General features: G+C 42.5%; 1 protein-coding gene across 3 annotated transcripts in view; it reads left to right on the top strand.

The window, feature by feature from the left end:
- The window catches only part of TAFA4 (TAFA chemokine like family member 4), a 175269-nt gene that overhangs the window by 155297 nt on the left and 2573 nt on the right, over positions 1-17399 (top strand). For 2 of the 3 annotated variants that reach the window (XM_032867352.1, XM_032867353.1), the window contains exon 5: positions 9807-9890. In XM_032867352.1, the coding sequence (XP_032723243.1) occupies positions 9807-9890 (84 nt within the window). Of the gene's footprint in view, positions 1-9806; positions 9932-17399 lie in introns of all 3 variants that reach the window. The other variant, XM_032867354.1, reaches the window with a different exon arrangement.

The following is a 17399-nucleotide window of genomic DNA, read 5'->3' as shown; positions in this document are numbered from 1 at the left end:
TCTGTTACTAGACAATCAGGAAGATATGCTTTGATCTTTTTTTTCTTTCTTCCCCTCCTGTCTCTCCAAATTTTATCCATTGAAACTCTTGCTTCCGTAGATACACTTTTCTCCCTGATTTCAAGCTCTCAACTCAAAAGTGATTAGCTTTTGATTTTTTCCACACACTAATATTCTCTGAATTTCTAGTTTCCTTTTTTTTTTTTTTTAAAGATTTTATTTATTTATTTGACAGATCACAAGTAGGCAGAGAGGCAGGCAGAGAGAGACGGGAAAGCAGGCTCCCCGCTGAGCAGAGAGCCCAACGTGGGGCTCGGATCCCAGGACCCTGAGATCACGACCTGAGCAGAAGGCAGAGGACTAAGCCACCCAGGTGCCCCTAGTTTACTATTTTAACAAACATTCATAAAACATCTTCTTTGGAGCAACTTCCCTGAGAACAGTTTGGGATCACATGTCATTTATTTGTTGTTTCCAAGTTCCCTAGCAGAGTACTGTGCCAGTGGGTTTTAAAAAAGAAAAAAGAATGTTGACGGGTTGTAGGTCGAGGCCTGGGATTGATTCCTTTTGACGCCCCTGGCTTCTTGTAGTACACATCTTGTTAGAAACAAGTATCGGTCCCCCGGGGAAGAGATACATGAGGTGAAGGCCTGTAGCACTTTTCTCCTCAGTGGCATGAAAACTCCCTGAACATGAATGCTTCCCGTTTCACTTGATGAGTGTCTAAAAGTCAGCCACATTAGAATTTACATACGCATTCGTGACTTGAGAATCACACAATCAAGAATGATAGTTGACTGACCCATACCCGTCTCCCTGACCAAACACAGGCACAGATGTATGGTCTGTGTGGTCATAAAGTAGTGTGTATCACTGTGAAAACTGGGAAGTGACTATGGCCAACTTACCATCTACAGTTCCTCACAGAAACCCTGGGGGCCCAATGCGTTGCTGAATTCAGATTTTTTTAAAGGTAGCATAGTACAGACAGCATCTGTTCCCTCACAAACCCAATGTCTTTTCCAATTGTACCCCTGAGTCACAGGTGCTAATATTTCTATTCTACAATGAAGTACGTAGAATATTCTTGCAGAATGGGACAGGGCAAGAATTAGAAGCTCATGTTAAATCAAATCAGGTTTTGCCACCATTATACAGAAGTCCTGTACGTTTTCAGAGCTTTTTGGATTTGGGGATCACAGGTAAAGGATTGTGGATCTGTAAAAGAAGATGAAGATTTTTAACCTTAAAAAAAAAAGACGCTTGTTTTTTTAAAAGGTATTATTTATTTATTTGTCAGAGAGAGAAAGAAAGTGCACTCGTGCACACACAAGCAGGAGGAGGGGCAGAGAGAGAAGCAGGCTTCCCGCCGAGCAGGGAGCCTGATGGAGATCGATTCTAGGACTCTGGGGATCGTGACCTGAGCAGAAGGCAGACTCTTAACTGACTGAGCCACCCAGGGGTCCCAAAAAAAGACATTTCAAAGAAATTTGCTAAGTTCCTGTCTCTCCCACTGGTACAGTCAAGCATATTTATTTTCTCCATTAATTGAGCCCAAACCACACCAATTTTGTCTCCTCGGTCTGTCTCAGATTGTCTGTGCTGCCATCACCCGCAGTCTAGGGCTCCCATTATATTCTGCCAAGCTTGTCCTCCTGTCTCCCATTTTCTGTGCCGCAGCCTTCTACAAAAGCAGAAACTCATCGCGTCATTGCCGTATTTAAAACTGCCCTCCAATGACTTTCCACTGTCTTTAAAATAAAATCCAAGTTCTTTACCATGGCTGATGAAGCCTTGCGTAGTCTGACTCAGTCTCCCTCCTCTCTTTTAACTACACTACCCACGTCCAAGTGGGGGCATTTATGTTTCTTTTGATCTCCACACTCCTACCTATATCCTTTGCCTGAATCATTGCCTCCTTCCCCACAACACACATTTTATCTACTTGGTTCCTACTCCCCTTCCATATCTGCTATATGCTCTTGTATCCTTCTGCACTTCCAGTCCATTGCCATTATGTTTTAAGATCTTTCTGAGTGTGTGCCTTTCCATAGTCTGCAGGTTGCTTGAGGATGGGAACTGAGTCTCTTATACCTCCCTGCCCCCGCTCTTCCCCCTCCAACCCCCCAGATTGGCTGGTGCATGAATAACTTTGAGCACAGGGGAGAACTGATTCATTTTCAGAAATCACAGATAGTTTTCAAATTCATGATAACAACCGTGTTTGCTTACTCTGTGGGTTTTAAACTTCAAAAACTTATGAATTATGACATAAACTGTAAACTCTTATCCAGCATAGAATCTTTATTATTATTATTATTTTTTTAAGATTTTATTTATTTATTTGACAGAGAGAGAGGGTTCACAAGGAGGCAGAGAGGCAGGCTGAGCAGAGAGCCCGATGTGGGGCTTGATCCCAGGACTCTGAGATCATGACCTGAGCTGAAGGCAGAGGCTTAACCCACTGAGCCACCCAGGCGCCCCCCAGCATAGAATCTTTAGATATAAAAAACTACACATTTTATCTCAGAGCACTTTTATCCATATCTGGAAAGTATAGCTGGTACGCCAATTAAACTCACTATCTTAGTAAAGGAAATATTAAGACCATATCCTCCAGTAGCTTGTTTTAATTTTTATATGCATGTATTATATGGGCCAGATCCCCTTTGGGCACCACAGTAAGAATAACTACAAATCTGTTAGGTCAGTACTTTTATTGTTGTTGTTGTGTATTTGTGTATTCAAGGTAGGTCTCTAGAATATGTGGTACATTTGGTATGACTGTGTTTAACCCAAATGGTATCACATTGTATATTTCTTAATCCAACATGTTACCAATATAAGTTGTAGAGATCGTTGTGTGCTAGTACACGTTTACCTATTGCGTTTTTTTTTTTCAATTGTTCCATAGCATTCCACTGTATCGATAGGTTACAGTTTGTTTAGCCATTCTTTTACTGAAGGAATTTTAGTTGCGTCCATGTCAAAACAGGACTCATAGGCTAACTAAATGATTTCCTTAGTTTGTAGTATTGGTAAGTGATAGAGATCAGTGACTTAGTGTCTCAGCCGAGTCTGTACAGTGGAAGGTTCTGTGATGATGTACGTTTCCTTTTTATCTGTCTCTTAGCTATATGTATTGATGCACACGTGTCCAATACGTATCCACATTTGGCTAGTGAGCATTCGAGATGTGCCTGGTATGAATTGAAATTTAAATGGCAATTTAAGACTAACACCTCCTCTCTTGGATGGTGCAGGATCAGCTTTATGTACCGATATAACTTATGAGTGGGTACCACATTTGTAGCCAGAGAATACCCAAACTCTCAAGGATAGGACAGTGATTCTGTCTTAACATTTGTATCCCCTGCACCTAGCAGAGCATGGCCAACAGTTGGTGCTCAATAAATGTTCACTGAATCAAAGTCACCAAGGAGGTGTAAGAACTTGTCATTTAGACCCTAGTTAGGATGTATGTCTGTTTTCATATCCCCCTTGATCTTCTCTTCCTTATCCGAATGTTTCCATTAGGGCTTTTTAGCTTTATCCCATAATAATCTTTATCCTATAATAATTATGCAGTATCATGCTGCCAGTTGGCTTGTGGAAAGACCTAGTCTCTGCTGATGTGTTCCTCTTATCTTATTTGTCAATAAGAATGTGGAGAGGATCTAAAATATAACATTCGCTTGGATTTACATTTAAATTAAAACAAAGGCGAGAAGACATTGGAGCGGGGCACTAATTAATGTTGGTGTAGAAAGTGGAATGTCCTTATGCATTTCTGCTAATCCACGGCAGAGACACTTATCTCGTGTTTTCATTGCTTTCCCATAAAATCATAGCTTTTGTTAGTTAAAAAGGGAGAAAAATGAGCTTTTTTTCCCCCCTCTATTTCTTGGGTTATAATTAACTTATAAAATCCTTTTGTGTTATGGAAATGTGTCTGCACTCCACAATTGGGATTTGGGAGGAAGGATGGGGAAGGACTTGATTCAAGCTGTGGTTACTTGGGTCCTAAAATAGACGACTGTGTAGCTGGTAAGCACATTCCTTTTGAATCTTCGACTGGAATATATACAAGGCTGTTTAGTGACAGGAACTGTATTCTACACATTTATCAAAATACCACTCTGCAGAGATAATCTTGTTTATGATAAAACGAGATAAATGTGTAGTAGATGAAGCTTCATTTATTTTGTTAGGGTGAATGCTTTCGAAGCAGTGGGTTTAAAAAAGACTGATAAAAGCTGAGGAATAGGGGGCAGCTGAGGAATTTAAAGCTATTTGTTTTCTGGGATGTCAGAAATCACTTAGTGAAGGCCTAGAGCTCCCGTTCGTACTGCAGACAACTGACGTGGTTTTTAGGGACAGTGTGCTGAGCTACGGAGTCGGTCTTCAAGATGGAGTTTCACTAAGTTGTGTGACTGGGTGTGTTCTCTGCGCCACTTGCAAGACCAAGCGGTTTTCTGAGATTGTCCCCGTGGCGGTCAGGTGAATGACAGAAAGGTGTACTTCCCCAAAGCACTGGAGGGTGTAAAAGGACACGCACCTGGCCAGGATCTGGGGGGGATAGGATGTTCATTAGACTCAGGTCTTGCTTTCTCCAACGAAATCGAGGAAATGAAGGTCCTGGGAAACAGCAGAGAAGCGGTCCAGGATGGTGTCCCATGAGAAGCAGTGGGTCTGGTTTTACCAGGCGCGAGGGAACTAAGTGGCACAGCAGGGTAAAGGGTGTGCCAGTGAGGGGCAACCGTGGGAATGAGAAGTATTTCTTTGAGCTCTGAACTGGTGGAAGGGAAGGCTGGAGATGGAAACGGAGCCTTTGCTCTTCGGGACTTTCTGTCAACTCAGATTGTAGGATGTAGTTCCTGCATTCTGGGAATTTGTATTCAAGCAGAGTGGATGAAGGAGAGTACGCCAGTAAGAAAAGGTACACGTTCTCACTTTGTGGGATTGCCCTCAGTGGAGGCTCCAAGAGGGAAGAGAAGGGATAGGGTGGCATCGTGTTTGCCACGTATTAAGGATGATGAGGTCTGCTCAACTAGCTCAGTCTCTCCTTTAGGGCTGAGTACATCTCCCAGTGGACATGACCGTAGATTAGTGTTGCTTAATCAGGGGTGATTTGGGCCAGCATAGGGATATTTGATAATGTCTGGAGTTGCTTTGGGTTGTTAAACTGGTGGTGGGGGGGAAGGTGCTACAGGCGTCTAGTGGGGAGAGGCTTGGGATACAAGGTGCAGTATATACCCCTACAATCATGAATTGTCCAGCCTCTAACGTGCTAAGGTCAAGAAACTCTGCCTTATGGGTAGGTCATGGCTGGGCAGGATTGTACTTGTGTAAGCTTGCTTTGTGGAGGAGACCAACCTAGATCCCAGAAGATGGTTCTGTACCTGTTTATCCATAGCCTCACTCAGGACTCTGTGAAAATAACAATACCTTGTTACAAAGGTTCCTTTAATAAAAAAATCGTATTCTCAGGACTGCTTTTTTGCATGATACCTGGGTCAGGGTAAAATGGCTTTTCTTGAAATAATAAGTAAAAATGCATTGGTCTTCCTCTCCCCACCCCAATCCCCGACTATCTTTAAAGTTAACCAATGGCTTAAAGTTAATAAATCTTTCTTTAATCTTAATTTGCCAAGGACAACATTAAGAGCAAAACAGCTAAAGTATCTGAAAATCTCAGCATATTTTTGTGATTGTTTCCATTTTTAAGACAGTGTATATTCTAGGAAGATGTGTTTTTCATCTTTCTGTCTGTAGCTTCAGTGTAAAAATACACTTTTCTTTAGAAAAGCCTTAACTCTGTAAATGCAACTAAACGAGGTCAAAAAATGAAAGACTAACTCCTGAGAACTGAGCCCTCTTTGGTGTAGGTTTATAGAAATAGCTACATGAATACATCTTGTGTTTGATTTCATGGAGTAATACTTAATTGGGACAAGGGATAGAAAGAAATCTCCATCTATTTTATTGAACAGAAAGTACAGAAAATGCACCAGGAGCAAGATAGCTAATTGGTCCCATTACGTTTTCACCTAGAAAACAACATCACAGAAAACACTAGTCACTACCACAAAACCAGAGCTTCTCTGCTTTTTTTTTTTTTTTTAATTCTTTCCTTTCTGCATAAAACTAGAAATTCATTACAGGTTGGCAGCTTGAAGATAGGCATGTTTTGTATTTTCCTAAGTCAGGGAGGCATGGGGCTTTCTAAAGAATTTTATTTCAAAAATAGAAGTGACAAGACACTTTCTCATTTCGAGTATATTACGGTATTTGTAACAGGATAAAATAGATACCTCCTACAAACTTATTTTCCTATGGAGACAAGGCTCAGTTAAGTGGGCAGATGTTCTCAAGAGTTATTTTAATAAAATCCTACTTCTGGGTCCTTTGTCTCAGCTCAAAGCCCAGCTCAGTAGGCACTCTACACTTGAACTTCTGGGTTTTCTGATCACCTTATTCACTGGTGGGTGAACCCCTCGGTTGGTTCTCACCTTCACTGTGAGTTCTTTTGTCAGTCTTTTTTTTTTTTTTTTAAGATTATTTATTTATTTATTTGACAGACAGAGATCACAAGTAGGCAGAGAGGCAGGCAGAGAGAGAGGAAGGGAAGCAGTCTCCGTGCTGAGCAGAGAGCCCGATGCGGGGCTCGATCCCAGGACCCTGGGATCACGACCTGAGCCGAAGGCAGAGGCTTTAACCCACTGAGCCACCCAGGCGCCCCTCTTTTGTCAGTCTTTAATGCATGAAGGAATTTGAAACTTTTATTGTGGCTACTAAGGGTGATACCCATTAAGACTTTCTTTTCTGAAAGAACGTTTGCTGTTAAGTTAGTCTCTGACATTTGGAGGGCCCATCTTTCAATGTATTCCTCACTCAAATATGAAAATGAGGTTTTTTTGGCAAATGGAAATATTTTAAACTTCAAGACATGTTGCTCTTTTAAGGAATCTGTTGTGAATCTGTCTTCAGAAAAATCATCCCATATTTTCCAGTTAAATGAAAGAAAACTGGTAAATAATTTCATGAGAGTTTGATCATATATGCTTTCTTCTTTTGTTTAAATAAATTGAAAGCCTTAAACAAAATACTATGAAGATCTTTTCTTCTGTAGTTAAGAATTGGCAGTTTTTAGTGATGAATGCCTGTGTCTCTCTTTTATCCCCCCCTCAAGCTCCTTTTCTGGATTTGGCATTCAGAATGATCTCGGGACCCCATGAGGCTAGGAAGAAAGTACTAGCATTTCTCTTGCTGGGACGTTGACACAGAATGGATCAGATGATGTCCTCTGTAGGGAATTTAGTCCCAGATTTCTCACCTTACACCTCAAGTGGTCTCTTTCAGACTCCTTTCTGTCCCAAACTGTTTACCATCCCCTGCTAGACTAGCTCGCCCAGGCACACAGTTCTCCCTGCCTTATTGTACCCCCTTGTCCAGAAACTTTCCATGGCTCCCTACCGCTTGGGGATTCAAGTCTAACCTGGAATGGGCATTGAGAACTGCTGAAGGTTGCTTCTCAGACTACCTTGCTCATCTGGGTCTTCTGGCTTCCATGTCGGCCACTCCCTGTCCCCTTCACTGGGGCAGGTGACCCCTCAGCTCCCTGGGCTTCTGTGGAATCCTCCATGTTGCCGTGGGCAGTGTCAGGAGTCCATAGGTGCCCACTGTTGAGTGGCAGAGAAGCTGCCTGAGGGAACTGTTTTAAAGATTAAAAAAAAAAAAGTATTTTAAATTCAGCTGTAACTCTGTGTAAATATAACTAAGCTCTGTCAACATTTATATAACTTTTGCAGTCCTGCAGATGGAATTTTACATTGAAGGTTGGGAACCATCTCTTACTTATCTTTGTATCTACTTGGGATCGGCCTGAGGTATTCAGAAGATAATGAAGGACTGGTCAGCACTTTGAATCTGGTCAAACTCTATGTAGCATATGTTAATCTAAACTATTTTTATACATTGTGGTACAACAGGAAGCCTTGTAGGGGCAGAGGAAGAAGTCTAGAATCTAGTACCTCCTCCCTCCGTTTACTCACTTGGTGGAAAGCTCTCGTTTTTATTTCTGGCCATCTGCCTCCTCTTCCTGCTTCTGAAGGTTGTTGAGATAATCAAAAGAGGAACAGTATGTAAAAGGAAAATAACAAAAAGCTTTGAAAATAACAAAGCTCCGTCCAGCATTGCGGTGGGATTGTTGTGATACCAGTGACTGAAAAGAATACAGCTTTCTCAGACTTCGCCCCTCGGTCTCCATCCATCCACTCAAGTTCAGTGGCACCCTGACAGAATAAGTAACCCATTTAGCTATATTCCTTTCTCAGTGTTGACACCTTTTGCCTTAAATAGCTTATGATCCTTCTAGGTCATGATTCTGCCTAATTGAGGTGTTACTGGTTTTGATCAGATAGTAAGCACAGTGTTTGGCCAGAATCAGGAATGGGGGGGTTCTCATGGGGAGTAGGCACAATGTCTACCCACTTGGCCTAACAGGAGCAGAGTCTTTAATGCAGGAGCTTGCTTTGTCCCCTGCCTTCGTCACTGCCTGCTATACCTCTGGTTGTTTCTCCTACAGATGGCTGGTGTGAGGGAGGGGTGTGAATTTAAAGGTCGATGAAGGGGCGCTGGTGTTAAAATGCCTCTGTCAAAGGGCCTCAGTTTTCTCTCCTCTATCAAATGTAGGAACTACATTTAGCAGGGTGCCTGACTCAAGAAAAAAATAGCTATCAGGAATTCTCAAGATTTGCTTGAAACTGAGTTTCACTTTCCAGGCCATGGTAGCTGGGGTTGAATCCTTGGGGGGTATTATTATTATTATTATTATTATTTTTAACCAAAGTGCAGTTATTTCAACAGAAAAACAGGACTCAATGCCTCTTCCCCTTAACCCATATACCCTCCCTGCAGCCCCACATCTCTGACCTACACCAGCCCACTAGCTGGGCTCACCATAAATGATGAGTCACAATCCCTTTTGTCCTTGGACTATGTGGGAATACCCAGACAAGTTGATAGTGTTTCTTTAATGTGTCTTCATCTGCCTCCCAACCCAGAGAATTTTCCGCTCCTTCATCTTAGCTGGCGGATGGCAGCAGAGATGATGGGATAAGGTGGAAAGGGAAGTCATAGGTGTGATCGCCCAAGCCTAGACTGTGGACAAGTGAGGGAGTGCCATGCTCTTCTCCTGCACCTGGTTTCTAGTTGTTGATTTCACGGGGTTACTCACCACTTGCTGGAACTTGATTTCATGGGGTTACTCACCACCACCATGGGGAGATGAACGCCTCTGTGATGGAAACGTTGATTGCTTTGTGTCTGCCCCTGGCAACAGAGGGCATCAAATGTAAGAACTTGCCCAGGTTGGCATTCACCATTGGAGCCTCCAAAATGATGACCCCAGCAATAGCTAACATTTTCTGGCAACCTAGTACCTGGCCTCTGGTTAGCCTAGATTTCGATAGGGATTAGCTTTCTCCTCTTGACCTCTGTGGTGAGGATCTGTTTTTATCCCCAATTTACAGATGAGAAAACTGAGGCCAAGAGGAGTTAAATAACTAGTCAGAAGTCATTGGGGGAAAAAAAGATACAGCCAAATTCAATCTAGACATGCTAAAGCTTGGCACCTTAGTCTTTTCTAGAGCATATGGCAGAAGGCATTCTTTAAATTTACTTAGGGTGAAATAGTTCTTATTAAACATCTTTGAAGTCAGTATATTGATCTGAATGAGCACTATGTTGTCCGTAGCTGGAGGAAGCAATGGTATCACAAACACTCTGTGGCCTTTGTCTTACAGCTTCCATCGTGATTCAGAAATGGTGGTGTCACATGAATCCTTGCTTGGAAGGAGAGGACTGTAAAGTGCTTCCAGATTACTCAGGCTGGTCCTGTAGCAGTGGCAATAAAGTCAAAACGACAAAGGCAAGTATAGACACACACAATTCTCCTTTATAGCTTCCTCGGGTTATTAACCATGCGATCCCCCCCACCACCCTTCCTTTGCTCCTGGCACCACGACCTTGACCTTGTTTTATGTCGATAAACCCACATGGACAGGGGCCTACCCTCTTACTTTAGCCTTTTGAAAAGCCCATTTCCGAGCATTGCCCTTTATGTCAGCTTTTACAGAGCAGTGATCTGGGGGATCAACTTGTTATTTTAGGCGGGGCCATGAAATTCACTGCTGCTCCTTCAAGAGCCTCATTGAAGGGGAAGGGATTGGAGTTGCCAGGCCGGCATATCAGAATGGCACGGCAAGGTCCCCCACACAGATGACTTGCTGAGGTAGGGATACTTCCTGGGAGGAGTTTTAAGAGTCGAAGACTTGAGCTTGAGGTGTCATAAGTGAAGAGCTGCCTCCCCCACTGAGCCTCTGTCCACCCAGTTCTTAAGCCAGACATCTCTCTGCCTTATGTCCCAATGTCCACTCTTATGGGTCTTTGTAACTGTACCTCCCAACTCCCTCCTTGTGTCACTGTCCTTACAACAGGGGTCCTGTCCCCACTGTCTCTCATCTGGGGAACTGAGTTGCCTCATTTTCCACACCTCCACACGATGACTCCCATCATTTTGTGAAATGGAGATCTTCTAAGCTAGTCTGTCTGTCTTGCTCCACTAGCCTTGTCTGTCTGGCACTTAACGAAGGGAGGTGGCTTGCTGGGTTATTTATTTTTTGTTGTTTCAGCCTTCTGTTGGTGCCTCTTACCATGGTGCCTTTGAGGTTGCTGAGGAAGGTGTTTTTTCATGGAATGTGCTTCCCGACTTTCTTTTCTCCTTCACTATTATTACCATTATTTCTTCACTGATTGGATTCATGTCTTATGTATCTCTGAGCATTTACTGTGGTTCTGCTTTACATGGTAGGGTGTCCTGAGGTGCTTAGCACCTAGAGCTTTCTTTTTAGAAGAGACCTGTGAGGTCAGGGCCCATGTTTGCAGTGACCTTGATAGTCCCATAGTGAAAGATGATATTTAGAACAAATGGTAACATTTTCCAGAAAGCTGTAAATATCAATTTCAGCTGACATCAAATACAAAATTATCAGTAGTACAGTAAGTCAGACAATTATTTCTGTAGCTGGTTAAATCATAATTTCAAACTCAAAACTATGTAACATTAATTGCAAACTTCTCATAATTGATGTAAAGATGATCTAGGCTACATGACGTGATGCAGGCATATCTCATTTTATCATGCTTTGCATAGACTGTTTTGTTTTTGTTTTTACAACCTGAAGGTTTGTGGCACCGCTGTATCAAGCAAGTCTACTAGCATCATTTGCATTGGCTCAGTTTGTGTTTCTGTGTCACCTTTTGGTGATTCTTGCAATATTTCAAATCTTTTCATTACTTGTTAGGGTTATCCGCAATCTTTGATGGTACCATTATAATTTTCAGGTGGCAGCCCTGTGAGATGGCAAATTTAGTCTGCACATGTGTATGTTCTGTTCCCCTATCTCTCTTCCTCTCCTGGGGCCTCTTGTTCCCTAGATACTAAAATACTGCAATTAGGCCAGCTAATAAATCTACACGCACCTCTCAGCATTCAAGTGAAAGGAAGAATCACGTTTCTCACCTTAGGTCAGAAGCTAGAAATGATTAAGCTTAGTCAGAAAACCTTGTCAAAAGTCAAGATAGACCAAAATCTAGGCCTCTCAGACCAAACAGATAGCCAAGCTGGGAACGCAAAGGAAAAGCCCACCAAGGAAATTTTAAAAAGTACTCCAGTGAACACACAAATGCAAAGAAAGGGAAACAGCCTTATTACCCATATGGAGAAAGTTTGAGTGGTCTGGATAAAAGATCACTGCAATCACAACGTTCCTTTAAACCAAAGCCTGAGCCAGAGTATGGCCCTAGGTCTCTTAAATTCTATAAAATGTACAAAAGAAAAGTTGGAAGCTAGCTGAAGTTGGTACACGAGGTTTAACAAAGCAGCTATGTCCATTACATACAAGTGCAAGGTGAAGCAACAGGTATTGATGTGGGAGATGCAGCAAGTTCTCCGGAAGTTCCAGCTAAAATAAAGAAGGTGGCCACTCCAAACAACAGATTTTCATTGTAGACAACACAGCCTCCTATGGGAAGAAGACGCCATTCGTGACTTTCATAGCTAGAGAGGAGAAGTCAATACCAGGCATCAAAGCTTCGAAGGATAGTTAGACTCTTGTCAGGGGCTAATGCACCTGGTGACCTTGGGCTGCAGACAAGCTCATTTACCATTTCAAAAATCCTAGAGTCCTTAAGAATTAGACTAAATCTACTCTGTGCTCTAGAAGTGGGACAAAGCCCAAATGTCAGTGTTATCTGTTTACTGCTTGGTTTACTGACTATTTAAACCCCACCGTTGAGAATTACTGCTTATAAAAAGATTCTTTTCCAAATATTACCGTTCAGGGACAATGGACCTTGTCACTCAAGAGCTCTGATGGAGAGGAATATTGATTAATGTGTTCATGGCTGCTAACATGACTCCTTGATCCACAGGCTGCAGAATGGATGTCATTTTGACTTTCTTATTATTTTAAAAGCGCATTTAATAAGGCTACAACTCCCCCAGATGAATCTGGGCATTCTAGAGGCCTCATTCTTAACAGGCCTTTGGAAGAAGTTGATTTTAACACTCATGGACAATGCTGAGGGGTTCAAGACTTCCGGGGAGGAAGTCACTGGGGATGTGGTGGAAATAGCAAGAAAACTGGAATTAGAAGAGGAGCCTGAACATGGGACTAATGTGCTGCACTCTCATGAGAAACATAAGAGATGACGAAGTGCTTCTTACGGACAAGCAAAAAAATGGGTTCTGGCGATGGCAGCTCCTCCTGGTGAAGATGCTCTGAAGATGGTTGACATGACAACCAAGGACTGAGACTATTACCTCCACTTAGTTGATGAGCAGCAGCAGGGCTGGAGAGGACTGGCTCCCATTTTGAAAGAAGTTCTGTGAGTAAAATGCTAGCAACAGTATGGGCTGCAAGAGAGAAAACGTTCCTGAAAGGAAGAGTCAGTCAGCACGACAGGCCAGATGGTCTTGTGAAAAGAAATGGCCACCGCCAGCCCAAGCTTCAGCCACCGCCGCTCTGATTGTCCGCAGCCATCAACATGGAGGCAAGACCCTCTACCGGAAAAAAGATTATGACTGGAGGCAAGCTCTGATGAGGGTTAGCATTTTTGTTTTCCCCACAAAGTATTTTTATATTAAGACATGTACATTTTTTTTAAGCCAAAATGTTCTTGCACACTTAACAGGACAGCACAGTGTAAACAAAACTATTATAGGCACTGGGAAACCAAAAAAATTAATTTAGCATGCCTTATTGTGATATTTGCTTTATGGCAGTACTTGCTTTACTGGGGTGGTCTGGACTCAAACCTGCAGTAGCTCTGAGGCGTGCCTGTATATGCTCTTACAGCCAGAGCTGTGGAAGTCCATGGAGTCCTCTGTTGGTGGAGGAGGGAGGTTAACACTCCCATCATTTCTATCAAGCCCATTTCTAAGCTACTCCAAATTAACTTCCAAACTATGGAAACCCAAGTGTGCTTGCTAAGCAAACCCTGCCTTAAAGTAATTCCACTCTCCTTTCCCCACGGGGCCCTTTCTGCCCCATTTTTTTCCCCCATCGCCTTCCTGAATAAAAATCTTGGAGCTGCCAATGAGCTGGGGCCTTACATCCATCAGAGATAAACATTTCCATTTATCCTATGGCTTGTAGACTAAGAAATGACGTTTGTAAGATTATACTTGTATTGATTCTTCTATATAAATATAAAACAAGACCATGAGCACAAGCCAACTGTTTTCCGGAAAAGAATGTGTCTAAGTGGTCTCTTGCTGGAGCGGCTCCCTCTCTATTTATGTGCAGTTAGAGAGCATTTGCAGGAAGCAAACCTTTAGGGGCATTTTGGCTCTGTGTGCTGGGAATATAAGTTTGCTCTAGCTAAATCCTCAACGGTAGTGACATTTCATTTGGCACTTCTAAAAGTTGTAGAAACACAATACAGTTCCCTAGGCCATAATGATACTTAGGTTTTTTCTTTCTTCTTCTTCTTCTTTTTTTTTTTTTGTGATATGCCACTTGAGAATAATCTTGAAGTAGTAAAACTTTGTTTCCTTTATTAATCCAAGTCCTTTTGACTTGAACTGCATCAAACATTTTGTCTTTTATGGATCTTAGGAACATAGAGTAAATTCAATTGTGGAGGTGTCACTGGCTTCCGGGAAGAGCCTAGTACCCTCAGAAGTCGTGTCTTTTTCTTAAAATAGACACCAACCATACACCACAAGTGCGACAGAGGTCTTACAGAGGTAAAACCATTGCAACCCTCTAGGGGGATAAACTATATAACAAAATAGTTTTCATTTTGCTTATATAATTCATGCACAGCAGCAACAAAACATAGAAATGCTTAAAAAAAAAAAAGATAATCCTGCAGTAAGCCACTTAGGTCAGAATTGTATTTTCCATTTAAATGCAAATATGAAAAGAGTAAGCAGTCAAGTCAAGATATTAACAGACTTGGAGGAAGATATGACAACAAAGAGGTCAGTTTCCTAGCCAGTCATCCTGTCTTTTCCAGATGTAAAAGGGTGGCCGTGTGAGTTCACCCTGCCTCTACAGTTTTCAGTGTTTCCAGAGAGAAATTCAGCTACTAGTTCTTGTGCAGAACTACAGCTGTCACTGTCATCCTGCCTCAGTTTCCCTTTACGTCGGCATTGTTCGTATTAAAGCTCTCAGCAACTGCACGCACTGTTCTAGTGCCAAAGTGAACCACAGGTCAGGGCTCTTTTTTGTTTGAAAATGGAAGGAAATCATAGTGAATGTCAAGAAATTTTAGATTGGTCCTGTTTTTATTTTTCCAACATCTGACAGTGAAGAGCTAGGTCTTAGGAGCAAGAGTTCTCAACCGGGGTAATTTTTCCATTAAGGGGATGTTTTTACTTGCCAAGGGAGTTATTATGGGCATCTTGCGGGGAGAGGCCAGACAGGGTGCTAAAAATCTTAAAAAGCAGAGTAGATCCCCCCACCCTATAGCAACGAATTATCTGGCTCCAAATGTAAAGAATGTTGAGGTTAAAAAAAAAAAATCTGCTTTAGAGATTTTTTTTTTTTTTGAGAGGGAGCTCTTTGCAAGCATCTTATTATATTCTCTTCATGTAGCCCTTCAAAGGTTCCACTTAGTATCTACATGTCTCTAATACTGCATAATAGAAAACCAGAGATAAGAGTTAATGTAAACAACAGGTTATCTTTGCAACACCCTCAAGATCTAAGATGACCCAGTCCTTCTGGTATCTGCCTCAGAACGTCCTCTAATTCGTAACTTTCCCCGTTTCTTAGGATACCACCAAGGATCATCCTCATTCTCTTGTGTCCCAGTATTCTAATTATTTAATGGTAACAGTCGCTGCAGGAAACTTACCGTGGGAACGTGTACCCACCCTTGTGAGCCCCACCCCTAGGATTTTCTGGTCTAATAAGTCTGAGATGGGGTTTAGTGAACCATTCTCAAGAAGTTGTTCTTAACATTGATTCTTGTTTAACCAGGCTCTCGACCTGCTCTGTTCCTGCCTTTATACTGTTTTCTGTGTTTCCAGGGTAATTTCCCTGCCCAGGTTTCTCCCTGGTGAGAGACCTCCAGTGGATTCCCACGGGTAACAGAAAAGAGTATAAGCACCTTGAAATGAGCCATCAAGATGACTCACCCAATAGAGCATGTATTTCTATATCCTATTGCTGCCTTCTTCATCTAGTCCCTTTTCTAAAATTCTCCTTGTCTTTCAAGGTCCAACTGAGATGGATCCTTTACCCAGAAGTCTTGTCGTTCCTGATCCATAGAGTTAGAGCCTCAAATATCTCCCAGTCCCCGGTCACGTGAGAGCGGAGCTAGTCTTGGCACAATAGCACCTTCCGTCTACCAGATTCCAAAGCGTCAATGAGCCTTTCATATACAGTTAGCAAAATGAAATGTTGACAGGAAAGTAAATCCTAGAGAATCTTTTTTTTTTTTTTTAAGATTTTTTTAATCTATTTACCTGACAGAGATCACAAGCAGGCAGAGACAGAGAGGAGAAAGCAGGCTTTCCGAGGAGCAGAGAGCCCGATGTGGGGCTCGATCCCAGAACCCTGGGATCAACCCAAAAGCAGAGGCTTTAACCCACTGAGCCACCCAGGCGCCCCAATCCTAGAGAATCTTACCATTAAACTTTAATAGGGATCAACTCCAAAACGAGCTGATCATGTAAAGTAAGCTTCCTTAAATAAGATGCTGTTGAGAATTATATCCTAGATACAGGCTGATACCTGGCTGGGAACGCTGTTAACTTACATATGTAGATGCACACGGCAGATCCCGGAAGAGCTAACGGGACAAGAGCCTCGCTTTCCTGAGTGTAGCTACACGCCAGAGCCCCGGGCCATGCCATTCACGTCACACTCACTCTGCATTACAGCTGAAAGGAGCAGGTGATAATCGAATGAATGTTTAGGAGTCGAAGAAGCTAAAGCAATGACAATCCTCCCCATCTCAAAAAATTACCGTCTCCATTACCGTAGTATTTGAGATCAAGACCTTGCTTGAATCCTCCTCCTCTCATGTCCTTTGTCATCTTTTTCACAAGTCCTGTGGGCCTCAACTTTCATCACTTCTACCAAAGTGTTCCCCCTTTAAGTTGACCTTCTGGCCATGCCTCCCTGGTCTCCTCTTTGTGCCTCAGTGGAGGAAAAGGCCAAAGTTCTCCTCCCAGGTACTCAGGGCTCCTCTGCCTCCTTCAAGCAGCTCCTCACATGACAATCCTCTAGAAATCCATAGAGCCCTGCCCTTCTGGCCTTAGTATCCTTTTGTCCATAGCACCTATCTCTTGCTGGCATGTCATTCTGTTGCCTGTCGGTCTAACTCTTTTTTCTACAGTCAGAGTCCCCAAGCTATGGCTTGCAAGCCACACCCAGCCCGTGGCCTATATTTTGTGGTCTGTGAGCTAAGAATGGGCTCTATGCTTTTAAAGGCTTGGAAGCCATCAACAGGAAAAAAGTGTTTCATAACATGAAAATTACATGAAATCCCAATTTCAGTGACTACAATTAGAGTTTTACTGGAACAAAACAATACCCATTAATTGACATGCTGTATTGTCTGTGTTGTCTGTGTTCCTTTTGTGCTATAAAGGCTGAATTGAGTTGTTGGGGCAGAGACTGTGGCCTGCAAAGCTGAACGAATTTCTGTGTGGTCCTTTACCTAGACTAGGGCTAGCGTACTTGTTCTATAAGCTCCATGAGGACTGTGTTTTTCTTGGGTTTGCTAGAGTAGTCTCCTCACAAACAAAAGAGCAACTGTATTGTAGAATATATAAAATAAAGGCCATATGTCAATTAACAGCAAATCTGAGGTTTGAA

This window comes from Lontra canadensis, unplaced genomic scaffold, assembly GCF_010015895.1.
Source record: "Lontra canadensis isolate GAN:19392208 unplaced genomic scaffold, GSC_riverotter_1.0 scaffold34, whole genome shotgun sequence".
In the NCBI taxonomy this organism is placed as follows: Eukaryota; Metazoa; Chordata; class Mammalia; order Carnivora; family Mustelidae; genus Lontra; species Lontra canadensis.
The sequence above is the reverse complement of the archived record's forward strand: the minus strand, read 5'-3'. Positions and strand labels throughout refer to the sequence as shown.